The sequence below is a fragment of the Pleurodeles waltl genome, chromosome 3_1, assembly GCF_031143425.1.
Source record: "Pleurodeles waltl isolate 20211129_DDA chromosome 3_1, aPleWal1.hap1.20221129, whole genome shotgun sequence".
NCBI lineage: Eukaryota > Metazoa > Chordata > Amphibia > Caudata > Salamandridae > Pleurodeles > Pleurodeles waltl.
The window spans coordinates 1,126,940,325-1,126,955,436 of record NC_090440.1 but is presented as its reverse complement, the minus strand read 5'-3'; the positions used below and the strand labels follow the sequence as shown (position 1 = coordinate 1,126,955,436).

General features: G+C 42.0%; 1 protein-coding gene across 1 annotated transcript in view; it reads right to left on the bottom strand.

Annotated features, from left to right (window-relative positions):
- PANX3 (pannexin 3) overlaps positions 1 to 12,917 on the bottom strand; it is a 49,572-nt gene extending 36,655 nt beyond the window's left edge. The window contains exons 1-2 of the mRNA XM_069224425.1: positions 12,697 to 12,917; positions 12,305 to 12,536 (exon numbers count right to left, since the gene is read on the bottom strand). Of these exons, the coding sequence (XP_069080526.1) occupies positions 12,305 to 12,485 (181 nt within the window). The 5' untranslated portion in view covers positions 12,486 to 12,536; positions 12,697 to 12,917. The remainder of the gene's footprint in view (positions 1 to 12,304; positions 12,537 to 12,696) is intronic.
- Between the last annotated feature and the right edge of the window lie 2,195 nt (positions 12,918 to 15,112).

Below are 15,112 nucleotides of genomic sequence, written 5' to 3'. Positions count from 1 at the left end.
CTATATCATTCAGTTTATAAAATATCAAATAGACATGTAAAAAGCTGCTCAAGGATGTCCAGGTTTACTCTCAAACTTTCCAGTTTGAGAACTCTGGGTTTGATTCTTGTGACACCACCACACAAATACCACTACACATTGACTATGTCACATTCTTCCACAGAATATTCCACTTCAAAAGGAGGTTGGTTGGCTTCCTTATCAACAACTTTCTCAAGCCCTTGAGTACACTGCACAGCTGAGTCAGCCCCTTCCCCCTTGAAATTCATCTTCATAGCCTTACATGATTCAAACAGACACATCATCGTCATATAGCAACCTCCTAGTGACTGTAAAGTACAGATGTTTGGTGACAACCTCTGAGTAAACCAACTGAATACTCAAATATCCTTTGAATTTCTAAACTTATTCCATTCTATTCCACTTACATGAAGCTTGCTTCTTCTACACAGCTCCATTCACACAATGGGCATCGACTAAATCTGGTCATTCACACACATATCAAAAGATCTGGCTATGTATACTCTCCTTTCCGATCTACTCAGACAGAGTTATATCTGGCCATTCCAAGGCACTTATTTACATAGAAATGTGGCATGCTTCATCATCGGGCTTCCCATACCCTGGATCCAATTGAGTCCAAGGTGGGGTCTACCACTGTAAATGGTAGCAAGGGTTTGTTTTATATTTATTTAGTTATGGAATAGGCACTCTACATGCTCCCAATGGGTCAGCTTCCTTTATCAGGACATGGAGCCTCTGGTTCTACCTGTAGTCTCATAACATTTGGTGTTATTCTGTTCAACATACACTCCTAATCGGGATATCTGTTGATCTGTCTGTTTCAAATACCCCTATATCCATAACCTATATCAATATGCAAACCCAAGCATGCCAATTTTGTTTTGCTAACATGTGTGAACTCCGGAGATCATTACTCTGCAACAGACAAACAAAAATAATAATAAGGAGACATGCACACTTCTCACAAAGTATATATACACCAACAAATAAAAACATTAAACATAAAAATGAAAGATCAGGTCAGACATCATAGCGTAAATTATAACCACCATTAGAACACATGTGTGGGTCACACAAAATGTAATCTTAAAATTATCAATATCCCACGTGAATGAACATAATTTCTGTTGGTGGTACTCCAAGCAGATGATGCATTCGTATTCATGCTTATTCTGGTCTTACCCAGGTGGTGAAGGAGAATTTCCTAATTTGGGGAACCCAAAGGAGTGTCACCCTATAGTTACACACTGTAGGAATACATAAAATGTAACTTTTTCCCAAAGTTTTAGTGAATGATTCCATTGATCCATCTCATAAATGTAGCACACACATATGCCCGTAGTGCCTATCTTCATAATCACCCAATCCCCTATGTGTATTTTTCTGGTGTGCACCTAATGGATGGTGCCTGGTGTCCTGCTGTTCATGATTCAATTACAAATGGTGTGTAGCTGTACCCTGTCCCTCCTAGACGTAGTATATAGGATCCTCAGCACAATCGCTGTCTACATGGGGCAAAGGAAAAGTCAGTTATATTATTCATGACAACCTCCAAAAACACATGAGAATGCCCCTTGCATACAAATCAAGTCCGAACATATCAGCACACCTACAGAGTAAAATCCTCTTAGCTAAAAGATAGGAACATTTCCACACACTACTCCAATGGATCGACACCACCCAATTGTCATAGTGTTCCCTCTGATGTTGAACTTCAGCTCTCCTCTTCTCTTTTTTATTTACAGTGTGACCACATACTTGTCTTAGTCCAGTGTCACTGCTTTTGGACATTGCAAGAGTCAGAAAAAGTGTAGCTGCCATTTTAGTGGTAAGGAATTAGAATCTAGCCCACCACAGTGCATGTGTCGTCTGTGGTGCATAATGAACAAGAGGTGATGTCTATGCTGCATTAATGAATCTAATTACTTATCATCCATACAGTAAGAACCAAAAAAATAATAATAATAATCTACTTATGGCAAAAAGTCACTATCATAATGGTACCTTATGGGACAGTACTCACATGCTACTAATGCTCATAAGATTGCTCTCTAGTCATTGTGGTGTTTCCAAGCCATCCAGTGTCAGGGGTTGTATGTTCTAACATGCACTCCTAAAGGCATCTCAAATGTTTCAGACTTGTGCCAGGGGATCTCTTCATTTAGGGCCATATGTACGAACACTTTTTCCCATAGACACAGAATGAGTAAAACCTTTGCTACATCTGGCCCTTAGTCCCTCCAGATTTGTTCTCAGTTGGAACACCCACCATTATTCCCTTCCTAATAGAAGCATTCTTTGTTCAGTTACTGATTCAGTCAGACTAGGCTTATATAGCACCACCCACCAAATGTCATTCTCTGAGTGATGTGCTTCCAGAAAATGGTTGCCTAGTTTAGTGGATGTACAGGCACATTTAATAGTGTTCCTATGTTCACAAATCCTAATTTTTACCTTCCTCGTGGTCATGCCGATATACTGCAAGCCACAGGGGCATAATAACCCCTTCAGAAGTACAGTTTGTGTGGGAAAGTAATTGCCATGGAGTTGTCAAGCTTAACTTTAATTCTTTAGTTACTGTAGTGAATTTGCAGACACTGTACCCTCTTCAGGGGAAATACCCTTTTACCGGGTCAGTACCCCATAAAGTTTTTTGTTTTTTTGTTTTCTTTATCCTATGACATGCATGCATCAATTGATCTCTTAAATGTATTGATACTCTTGAAGGAAAACATGGGTAGTGCAAGATTCAATCCATTTCTGTTCAAAATCCTCCAGTCTTTATTCACATTTTTTACTAACTTGATTTGATGATGTACTGTATGTTGTGACACAGATCAATCTGCCTCTCTTTGTCTTCTTCAAGGCCATGTCTACTGTTGTTACATGCCTTATAGCTTGTTTTTGTTACTACCCACATTGGGTAACACTGACTTCTCTACTTTCTAGAGAGTGCCAGTACTTCCTCATCATAATCATCTACTGATGTACAATTAAGGTGTGCCCTAAAGAATTGGCCAACCAGAAGGCTTTCTCTCAATGCTCTCAGTTGGAAACTAGGAGGATATTTCTTTCAGTTGGTTTGTGAAACACTTGTGTGCTGGGTTTACCTACCTTTGGTATAATTACAACAAAGGGAGATCTGTTTTGGCCATGGTAGATGTAAACCTCAGAAACTGAATATGAGAATTTAACCATGTTATGAATTCTATTAATCCTAACTCTGTTCCATGCCAGGAAAGATATGTGTTATCAATATGTTGCTTCCAAACTTAAATCTTGTCTCTTAATGGGTTGTGTGAGGAGTTGATGTGCTCATCTTCGAAGTGATGGACGTGTAAACAAGCTAAGCTAGGGACGAAAGTGGTTCCGATGGAAGTACCATGGATTTGTTTGTAATAAATTCCTTTGAATTCAAAATAATTCATGGAGAAAGGTATCCTATCCAATGAGACAATACATTTTTGTGGAGCAAGGTAATTCCACTCCTCTTTATTTGTTGAGTCCTCTATTACTTATAAGGACTCTTCCTGCTGTATAGCAATCCATTGTCAAGAGAAATCAATATCTCTGATTCATGATCAAATGTAAGACAATTCAAGAGGTTTACCACTTGTTGGTGTCCTTATGACATGACAGCATTTTTACAACCAGAGGCGAAGGTGATGGCCACAACTGTGGGACTGTGGTTCTAACACAAAGCCGATCTCTGACACTAATGGTCTATCAGTGACTGGGGTTATTCCTTTGTGGATTTTGAGAATAGCATAGCAATATGGAATCTTAGTGTTAGTCTGTGTAAAAAATCTGCCTTGCTCTCTGTAATCCACCCATTCTTGCAGTCTGTATCAATCTCTTTCCTGAATTCCCTTTGGATCTCTTGTGTGGCATCTCTGTTGGAAATTGTGTAATTTCTAGTGTCCCCTAATATTCTAAGGCATTCCTTGTTATAATCTATCACATTGTGAACAAAAATGGGGCCTTCCTTCTCTGCAGGTTTCATGTCATTGTCACATTAGATTTTAGTTCCTGTAGAGCTTCTCTTTCTACTTTAGACAAATGTGGAAATAATAATCACTGTCGTCTTTTAGAACCTCTACCTCAAAGACATTGAAATATGGTCATTGCCAGAGTTATCCTATCAAACGTATAGACTCATCCCCTTGTCCTGCAATTATCTCTATTCTATCTCCTCCTGTTCTTAATAACTCTCCTCATCCCCCCCTCACAAACCCAAGAAAAACAAGGAAGAGTTTCAGATCCAACTGAAAGCTAAGCTTCTTTCTGACTCTTTGAACATATGGCCAACAATACATAATCTACAAACCTAACAATATCCTATCCATGCTTCTCTTAGAGACCCATAAAGATCTATCCAACTTCTAAAGTGCAAAGACCATGAAATCCAGCCGTGGATGTTCCCCATAGAGCACACAGGGCACAGTCAACTCTGCTACTACTTTAGAGCCCATGGAGGAAATGATAGCAGCTCTGAAACACCCGAAGCTTTCAGGAAAAGCACCTGCCAACTGCTATCAACTCTTCACTCAACAAACTGGAGGTGTGTCTCACAACCATACAGACTTTACTTAACCAACTTAGTACCAAATTCACTACAAACCCCCGGGACCACGTGAGACTCTCAACAACTGAAAATTAATATTATTAACATATAATTGAAAAAGCTCAACCCAACTCAGTGCTTTCACATCAATTCGCTCTTATTACTTCTTGAATATTACCTCACCCAAATGATACAGATAGGGCCGGCTTTTTTTGGGGGGCTGTGTTTAGCAATAACTCCCAAAACTTGCGATTTACAAGCACCTGCTGAAAAGTTTCTTGTGCGTCCAGACTTCAGGAAACAATTACAATTTCACAATACCTCTTGAGATAAATGTTTCTGCTAGGGAGAGAGATGGGAGTTTTGCCTATTGGCAGCTTTGACTCAACATAAAGTAGCACAGAGGGTTAATATGCCTGCTGCAAAAAACAGAACTATGGGGCATATTTAAGAAAAGTGGCGCTGCACACAGTGCAGCACCACTTTTCTTGCACCCCTTAGTGCCCCCCAACACCACCATGTGTGTATCATATTCAAAATACAGCCCACCATGGCGGTAGTTAGGAGACTAGCATCAGAATTTTTTACACTAGTCCGACGCTTACGCTAATGTGGCGTTAGAATGGCTCTGGGGCTCCTAAATATGCCCCTATATTTTATGTGGATAGCTGAGTGGATTAATAAAGCCAGCCTTCACAATTGCTTTAAAACACATGAATGCATGTGAAAGGGGAGCGATGGAGAGATGAGGGGCACATTTACTGGGTGGTTGTGAGTGAAATCAAGGAGGAGGTCATGGGGGTGCCAAAATAAACTGTTGCACAGGGCGCCACCAGTCCTAAAGCTGGCCCTGGATACAGCAACACACTCAAATTCTTCATTTCTGATCCCCTGAGTCTCACAAGCTCTCAACGACAATACCCAGCCACCCTCAGTATAGGAGACATAGACATCCTCAACGTAATTATCCCTTACATCATCACCAGCTCTCTCAGCAACTCATTCGAGTAGTGTATCTTTACCTCCCCCTGAGACTTTCACTCAGTGGACTTCACTCTATTAGACATAAACCTTGCTGTTTGCACCCTACCATTAAGCTTAAAAATCCCAGAAGATACTTTTTTTTTACTATTACTCAACTCTTTCTTAAAACATACCACAACTTCTACCAAAGCAAATTGGTTTTTGGTCAAAGCCTAGCATCAATACCTGCCCGTTTAAAATATGAGATTACATACTCACACATATGAACCAAAATTCTACCAATTGTCATTTGCATTGCACTCTCTGCTACCTTCACCACCATATCATTCCTTAATTGAGTGAGGATATGTCATATGATAACAGTCCTGGTGGGTCCTGTTCTTTCCTCATTAAACTTGACCAACAAGCAAAAATCATAACTTTTGTTGTTTAATCAGCATAGTAATCAGGAGTGCCTCACAAGGCTCGCATACTGTAAATGTAATTTCAACATTTTTGTAAATTCTCTCATTAAAACTTTTTATGTGATCTCGGTTATGCCTTTCCTTTATATGAAGCCAACACTCAGATTTATATCACTGTCAATGCCTTCTGAAATCACTTTATGCCAGCAACCAAGTGAATATCTGCCTTTGTGGATTTGACTGGCGGAAGCCAATTCAGGCTACACTGAGCCACAAATTAAGACCTTTTTTAGGCACCAACCCAGTACGACAATCCCCAAATGTGACTGCTTCTCACTTTTTGGCATGTAAGCAAGTCTCACGTCTAGTCCTCCACATATTTCGGGGTCTACAATGACCTCAGCATAACCACTAATGTCAACTGTGTATCCAAAGAAACATTCTCCCAAATCCACCAACTCAGAAAATGTCACACCTAATTTACCTTCTGAATTCCATATAACAATGCTATCACTTCAGTCCGCTCCCGAGTTTCCTACGCTTACGTTCTCTGTGAAAACCGAATCATTAGATTCCAAATGGCTGTAAAGATTTCTGCTTGCTTCATCAGTGGGCCAATAAGGGAATCAGTGCCCTTCCTTCTACTGAAATGTGCCTGACTTCAGGGCAGTGTAGAGGTCAAGTTCCAGAACTTTGACATCATTAAAAGAGCCTACCTAAAATGCTCCCACCCCATACCTTCTTCAAAAACTTAAGTGATATAGACCCCCCACAGCTCTGCGATCTCCAGATCATCTTACCAAGTCACAAGTGATAACAACATGGAGGGGGAGGCTGACACTCATCCATGTATCCATGCTTTCACAATCCTCTGTGCAGTATTGCAGCTGTTCATCATGCATCAACTTGAAAAAAGTCACAGAATCTGCTTTTTTCCTGACAACACTATTTGATAAACCCCTTCAAACCTCCTGACTCCACTGGGGTGATCTTTCCTGATACCACAATGCAATTACAGCAATCATGGTGCCTGACTGTCCTGGCTGTGTTTTAGAAATGGGGTCTCTAGTTGGCAGTCGATTTATACCCTGTCCAAGCGGGGTCCCTCACTCTAGTCAGGATAAGGAAGATACCTAGCTCAGATAACCATTGCTCACCCCTTTAGTAGCATGGCACGAGCAGTCAGACTTATCTCAGAAGCAATGTGTAAAGCATTTGCACATAACACACAGTATTACATTGAAAACACTACAAAAGGACACCACACCATTTTTAGAGAAACAGCCGATATTTATATATGTAAAACAAAAACATAAATTAGACAAATCCAACATTCAGTAATAAAGGTATGAATTTTGCAAGAATTACTTAAAAACATACTTTATTGAAGTCATTATCTCCGTCTGGGACTATCAAGACTTCGTTAACAGCATATCCAACAGTCCAGGCTGGCCGGAGCATTGCGGGCCAGCTATGGTGTTGTGAAGACCCGCAAACAGTACCTTGAAAATATAGGGTGTTGTGATCCTCACAATGAGATTGCTGGTGTTGTAGACATCGGTTCCAGAGGTCGGTGTGGGGGTCGTCAGGCCCTTGAAGTCACATGCATTGCAGATTGAACTGCGGGCTGATGACGAAGTCAGGAGCGCTGGCGTTGATGGCATCAGGGCTGTGGTGTGAAGCAAGACGATGCGATGTGTGGTGCCAACAGATCCCGGTGGAGCCAGCGGCTCGGTGATGCTGCCCTGGGCATCGGTGAGACCAGGGTTGTGGTGTGAAGTGGAGCAGTGCGATGTGCAGTCTCTCCAGGTCATGGTGCAGGCAGCAGCATCGTCATTGCTGAAGCTCTGTCGTTGGTAGGCCCAAGGCAGCTGTGCGGCGCGGGCTTCGTGCGGCACCCATGGGTCGCGGTGCAGACCGGGATGTCTGTTGATGCTGCTGGAGTCAATGGCGCGGGAGTTGGTGGACCGGTGCAACAGAGCGCGATGGGACGGTGCATTGTGTGCCTCACGAGCGGTGTCCTCAGGCCACAGTGCAGGCAGCGGCACCTGTGTCAGCTCGGAGCAGCGGGGATGCCAAGATTGTTGTGTGAGCAAGGCGATGCGAAGAGTTGTGCCCACAGCTCACTGTGCAAGCAGCGGCTCAGTGACAGCATTGGTGCGACGTGGAGCACAGCTCTGTACAGCATTGTCAAGTCATGGTGCACGCAGCGGTGTCATTGATGGCGTTGCAGTGGTTTTTCTTCTGTTGCAGAACAAAACACACAGTTCATGGTGCTGTTGGCAGATAAAGCTGAAGTCTTTGATGTCTCTGAGATTGCCAAAAGGAAGCAATCTCTACTTTTAGCCCATGGAGAAACTTCACAAGCAGGATACACAGCAAAGTTAAGTCTTTGCCCTCCTTAAGTCAGAAGCAGCAACTGAAGGCCAACCCAGCAAAGCATACACAGCAAAGGGACAGTGCTCATCCTCCAGCTCTTCATCTCTTCTGCTTGCCAGAGGTTCCTCTTGATCCAGAAGTGTTCTAAAAATATGGGGTTTTGGGTTCACTACTTATACCCCTTTCTGCCTTTGAAGTAGGCAAACATCAAAGGAAAGTCTCTGTTGTTGGGAAGATTCTGCTTTGCCCAGGCCTGGCCCCAGACACACGGTGGGGTGTTGGAGACTGTATTGTGTGAGGGCAGGCTCAGCCCTTTCAGGTGTGTCAGCTCCTCCCTCCCCACTCTAGCCCAGGAAACTCATCAGGATTTGTGTCACTGTCTAGAGGAAACTCACAACAGCCAACTGTCAGTCTGACCCAGACATGGAATACACAAGCAGGCAGAGATGCAGAATGATTAAGCAAGAAGATGCCCACTTTCTAAAAGTGCCATTTTCAAACTGACAATCTAAAATACAATTCTACCAAAAGATGAATTTAAATTGTGAGTTCAGAAGCCTCAGACTCCACATCTATATCTGCTCCCAATGGGGAACTGCACTTAAAAGATATATTTAAAGGAAGTTCACAGGTTAACCTATGGGAGAGATAGGCCTTGCAATAGTGAGAACCGAATTTGGCAGTATTTTACTATCAGGACATGTGAAACACACCAGTACATGTCCTATCTTTTTAAATACACTGCACCCTGCCCATGTAGCTACCTAGGGCTTACCTTAGGGTGCCTTACATGTAGTAAAAGGGAAGGTTTTAGCCTGGCAAGTGGGTACACGTGCCAGTTCGAATTGGCAGTGCAAGACTGCACACACAGACACTGCAGTGGGAGGTCTCAAACATGTTTACAGTGCTACTCATGTGGGTGACACAATCGGTGCTGCAGGACCACTATTAGCATTTGATTTACAGGCCCTGGGCACAAGTAGTGCACTTTACTATGGACTTAATAGTAAATCAGATATGCCAATCATGGGTAAACCAATTACCAATACAATTTACACAGGGACGCTTGCACTTCAGCACTGATCTGTAGTGGTAAAGGGTGCAGAGACAATAAATCAGGAAAACCAAAGTCCAGCATACCATCAAAAACAGTAGGTCAGAAGGCAAAAAGCCAGGGCAAATACACCAAAAAATGCCAGGTCTAACACTGTGCCACACTGTACCGCTCCCTTGGTGTACCAACATACAATATAAAAAAGACCAGAATCATACTGTAAATTATGTGGCCAGGCTTTGGGCAGAGCTAAGCCTCTAGGTTTGTAATATGTACTATAAATATCACATCAACAAATAAAAAAATCTGAATCTGTTTGTTGTCTGTTTGTCTATATCTTTTTGGAAACATGACTGTCTTTTTTACAAGTGTTCTTCATGTGTATCTATTCCTGGCTGTCATTTTACCTATCTACCTACATTTCTTACTGCCTGGGTACCATCACCAAATCGCCTTAAATAAATCAAAAAGCTAGCTTTGTAAATATCGCCTCCAATGGCTTCAATACATTTCTGACTTATATACTCACAGAATTCTATGTGGATATCTATGAGTGGTCCAGCTTTTCATGACTTCTGTAGATTATCAGGAGGGCAGACTATCTGTGGGAGTAAATGTGGCTGAAGTCTCCATTCGCAAATCAAAGTTTTTTGTTTTCTTAATTTAAAATAAGAAACAAAATTCTCTAGTGAAATATTAGTCTTTTTTTATGTTTGTCACGCCCAACTGACATACTTACATTAGGCTTTTCTGTCTCCAGGTGTGGGCAAATGAGGCTGGTTTAGAAAATCATTGGGAATGTCTGGGGATTTCCACAAATATAGGACTTTGTGGGTGTTCATCACATTCTTAAATGCTAACTGCATACGCCTTTAACCTAGGAACATGTGTGTACCCTTTAACGTTTTACTGCAGGAAAGCCAGCATACTGACAGACCTTGCATGATAGTGAGCTCCATTTGCAAGAGCAAATATCCACACATCATGATAGTGTGACGTAGGATTTGTCGTTTTCACTTTCAAATTGTTTTTTTGCTCAGACAGCTTAGCATATATGATTTGATACACAACCACTTACTTGAACCACCCCCAACTCTTTTGCTTCCAACGATGCAATACCCCCCCTCAAGCCATTTGATCACACTCATAGCAATGTGCAATAATAGAGAGGGTGGTTGTTAATGGTCAATGCTATTTGTTAAACCAGTCGAAATCATTCCACCACACTAACAGTGATCCTCACCGAAAATAGCATGTAATAACCAGGTCCAAGCCATCCTACTACACTGGCTTCCCTGATAACACTATGTAATTACCCTTTAGTGATCCATTCCTGATAAACCTATGTAATAACTCCTTCTAAGATACTGGTGCCTCTCCTGTGGAGGTGGTCTTCCAAGAACGTTATGAAACTACACCCTCCAAGTCATACCACTCCTCCTCTGATGCTGATCCTTTCCTGAGAACAATAGGTAATAACCCCCATCTGGTAATCTGATCCTAAGGGGTGATCCTTAGCTGACAACAATAAGCAACAAAGGCCCCTTTGCCACACGACTCCAGTACGAATGATCACTATCTGCAACACTATGCAATAATACTCTCCAAATCATCCATCATTCTCGTGGGGAAGGGAGGAGTGATTCTTCCCCAGCAACTGGGCACTTAGTATCAATCCATCAAGTTTTCTCTTCCATTAACTGCCTCTCTCTTCCGAAGTCTACTTTACCTGTCAGTGTATGGCTTCATCTGTCTGTTTGCTACTCCATCAATGGAACTCGGCTATTCATTCGTGTCTCAGTTCCTCTAATCTGATTAGTTTGTTTCTGTAGCCTGACTCATTGCATCTGTCTATCCTGTTGTTTCTGGAGTGGTTGTTTGTCTGTTTGCCTGTCTACCTTTTGACTTTGCTCCTGTGTCTATTAATAGGTGTGTCTGTCCTCACTTTATCATTCTCGGTAGGAAGAATGTCTGGTCATCCAAGTGTATTTTAAACGTGATTTGTTTGGCTGTCTTGATTGATGTAAAAAAAAATATATATACATAATGAAGTTTTCTGTATAAGAACACTTATTTATCATACTCCGATACTTTGCATATTTACTTAGTCGATTTTGTTTCCCAACACCTATCACATTCTCAAACTTCATGGCTTTCTTAGAAGATCATAATGTAGCTTGGGCAATGCTTAATTTGTGCTTGTTGTTTCCGGTGCTGTGCACCGGCACTTATTTTTGAGGGCCGGGGCTTACTCTTCTGCCTCACGCATTTGCTGCGAGCAAAAGACACATATGGGACAGACGGAGGAAGGGAAAAACGAAAAAGCGTCACAAAGGGAGAAAGTAGAAAGATGCAAGAGTGAGCTGAAGGGGCACGGAGTGGCTTTACATGGTTAGAAGGGGCCCGAGATGGCTTTAGGATTACGTGTTCACACATTTAATTGCAGCAGCCGCATGTTTAAGAGAAGGGCTTTGGGCACCGGCACCTTTTTATTTACAAATTAAGCACTGACCTTGGGCCAGTTCACAAAAGTTGCACAAAACAAATGTGCATTGTATTCAAGCAATTTTTCACCTGTGCGGGCATTTTTGTTTCGAAATGTACACCAATGGCTAGTGAAACACTGCAATTTCACTGAACGACTCGAGCCAAAAAATAATGAACCTGTCTATAACTGCATTAAACTGTTCTTGACGGCTTGGCGCATGCACATAATTTCCAAGCACTGCTGGGTTTTACGTTATCATAGCACTACTGGGTTTTAAGAGTTCAGAACTCTTATGTTTCGTATATTCCAGGTAGAGCTTCTGAATAGCGGCTGTCTGTGCTTCCTATCCCAGAGCAACACACGTTAACGTTAGAAAACAATGCAAAATAAAGCGCAGAATGACGTACCTGTCGACAGTTCACGGGCAAAGGCGAGAGACACGAGGAGAAGCGGTAGTCCCACCGAGACAAACTTGATGACGCGGTCCGTGTGCAGCTCCAGGCGGAAGCCCTTACTGCGCGACGCCTTGCGGTCAGGCAGCAGGGCGTCGGAGAGCATATACTCAGCGGCTGTGTTCGCAATAGACATCGCTTCGGTTGTGTTATCCCCTTCTACGACTAGAAAAAACACCCAAGGAGTCTGGAGAAAAAATTAAATTATACTTTTGTATTTTACAACTTGATAGGTAAGGTACGTGGTGTGCACGTATAAATAAAAATATATGACAAATCCCTTTGCACGTATTCTTCAGTGCTTTAAATGGTAATACAGAAATGAGGGACCTCACTATTTAGAATACCTGTTTGCTCCTGGGAAGTGTTGGTACTCTCCTATTAAATGTATTGCGGCAGTGCTGAGAAGTGCAGGCACTCTCCCTATCAGCTTGAAGAAGTGCAGGTTTCAGCTCGAAGAAGTGCAGCTACTCAGTAATGGACAGTGCCGGCCCATTTAAAGCATCGGTGTTCTTGCTAAAGATCAGCGCTGGGCACAGAGTTTGGAAGATATCCTTTCCTTGAACGCTCAGAGCCCTAAGTGAACTCTCCGATACTAAAAGCGTAAAGTACCCTCAATCGCAAAGTAGATGTAATTGGAAACAGGGATCCTTTCATGTCAGGGCGGTAAAAGTGTGCCCTCGGCTCTAAATTTAGCTGAAATGCTAAATAGGCCGTTGTAGAAGCGATGTTTAACATGCAATTGAAAGCTGTGCCACAGCTGGCGCGCACACCATCCGAGCCACATGCCTCACAATTACAAGAAGGTGGTCTGTGGTTTTACCCCGGCCTGTCCTAAGCTGCATATTTATAGCAGAGTTAATGTTGGGGTGGAAACCAGGGTGAGACGGCTCAGAAAATAGCCGGGTAGCGATTTTGTTTCGTGCAGTCCCAGTGGACGCTGTGTTTATTTGATAACACACTTCATAGGAGGTTCTTTTATCAACCAAAGCCCAACCCCTGGTCCTCCCCACATGAAAGGTCTGTGCCATGGCGACGCTACCAGTGTGTGTGACTGGGTGGCTATCATTTTTTGTTTTAGAAATGAAACTGCTATTGTAAAAATCAAACGTAAGAGAATACGTGAAAATAAACGTGCGTACGTGAAATTAGGGATTACTTTTAGGAGGGAGCAAAAAGGACTTTTTAGTGGCACAGAAAAGCGAAGAGCAAGCAGGTCCAGTACCCATGTCACAATGCATAGCCACAAAGTGAGCTGATGTCATATATGACACCTTCAGTCAGGTCTGGCAGACAGCACTGTGCACTACGGCAGTGGATACTGTTTTTTCTCATTGGAAAGTCTAAGGTATGTACGGTGAGTATAGGCAAATGAGTCTCTGTCTATTCCACATCTGCTGCATCATGCAATGCTTAAGTGCAGTTATAACTTCGCTGCCATATGTTTAGGACACACCTCTGAGCCGCACAACACCAATTCATGTAGACCTCTACCTGCCATGATCCACAAACCTAGATGAACAAACTGGCATGCTAATTACTCGACCACAAAAACAAACCGTTTGAGGCTTCGCTAGAAGAAAATCTCTACACTTTTGATAAGATACAATTTAACACAACACAATTCTAAGCATAGTTCAAATTGACCCAGCATCAAAACTCTGTAGGAAATACAGAATTGACTGAGCGGTTTCACAAGACCTGAGGTCACTTGGTCCCTGTGATACGATATGGTACCAGAATAACGCAGGTAAACTATTGTCTGACATAAATATTCTGTCCCAAATATTATATACAAAGATATTTCATCCAATGGGCCAATGTTTTTGAAAAGATATTTAGGGTAAAATATTTATGTCAGACTTTCTGACTATAATACTCTGCCTCAAGACCTTTGACACACAGCCCAAAAAAAGGGTTGAGGGGTCTATTACGCCTGGGAAGGCTGTAGCCTCTATTTGATGGCATAATATTAAACAAAAAAATAGCCGAAAACCTGTCTTTAAACGCAATCAGCAGAAACAAAATGTTTTGTCCGGCATGTTGAACATCCTTGTAGCGTTTCTGATCAAAGCTGGAGTATGTAACCTAGAGGTGACTGCATACATTTGTTTAGTGAATACATTTAGTGGTCATTTAAGTCACATTTGTTGGTGACGGACCGGAGAAATCTGGAAGATAAAGTTTAGATGCCTTATATTCAGGGCCACTGGAATTATTCGGCAGGAGAGGTCCAAATTATGGGGCGGGGTTGAGTAAATTATGCAGCAAGAAAACCCAGATTATGCAGCATAATGTGGCACATTTAGCAATATTAAACTTGGTAACATTGTATGGGCATTGGTTGCACCTCATTAGTGCCAGTATAACACCCAAGTATTGCAATAAGCATCAGAAAGGTGACCAGTCCAGTTTTGGAAAGGGCCTTCCACAGTGTCGTGACACGTGTCACTGCAGTTTTTGTAACTTCTGAACCGTTTAAAACAGAAACAACAGTTATTTGGTTAAAATTAGCAGATTATGGATTGTGTGGCAAAGGCTGCAAATTTATAATTATGCAAAAATTGCTTCAGCTGCACAATCTCATAATTTTAGTGGCCCTCCTTATAGTTCATCAGGTGTACACATGAAACAGATTCAACAGCAGTATCCAAATAATTGTAAAATAATGATCTATACTTAACTGAAAATAAAAAAGCACCAAGACTGTGAAGATGGCAATAAAATATAGTTGAGCTATTTCTTTATAAAAGTGGGTAACTC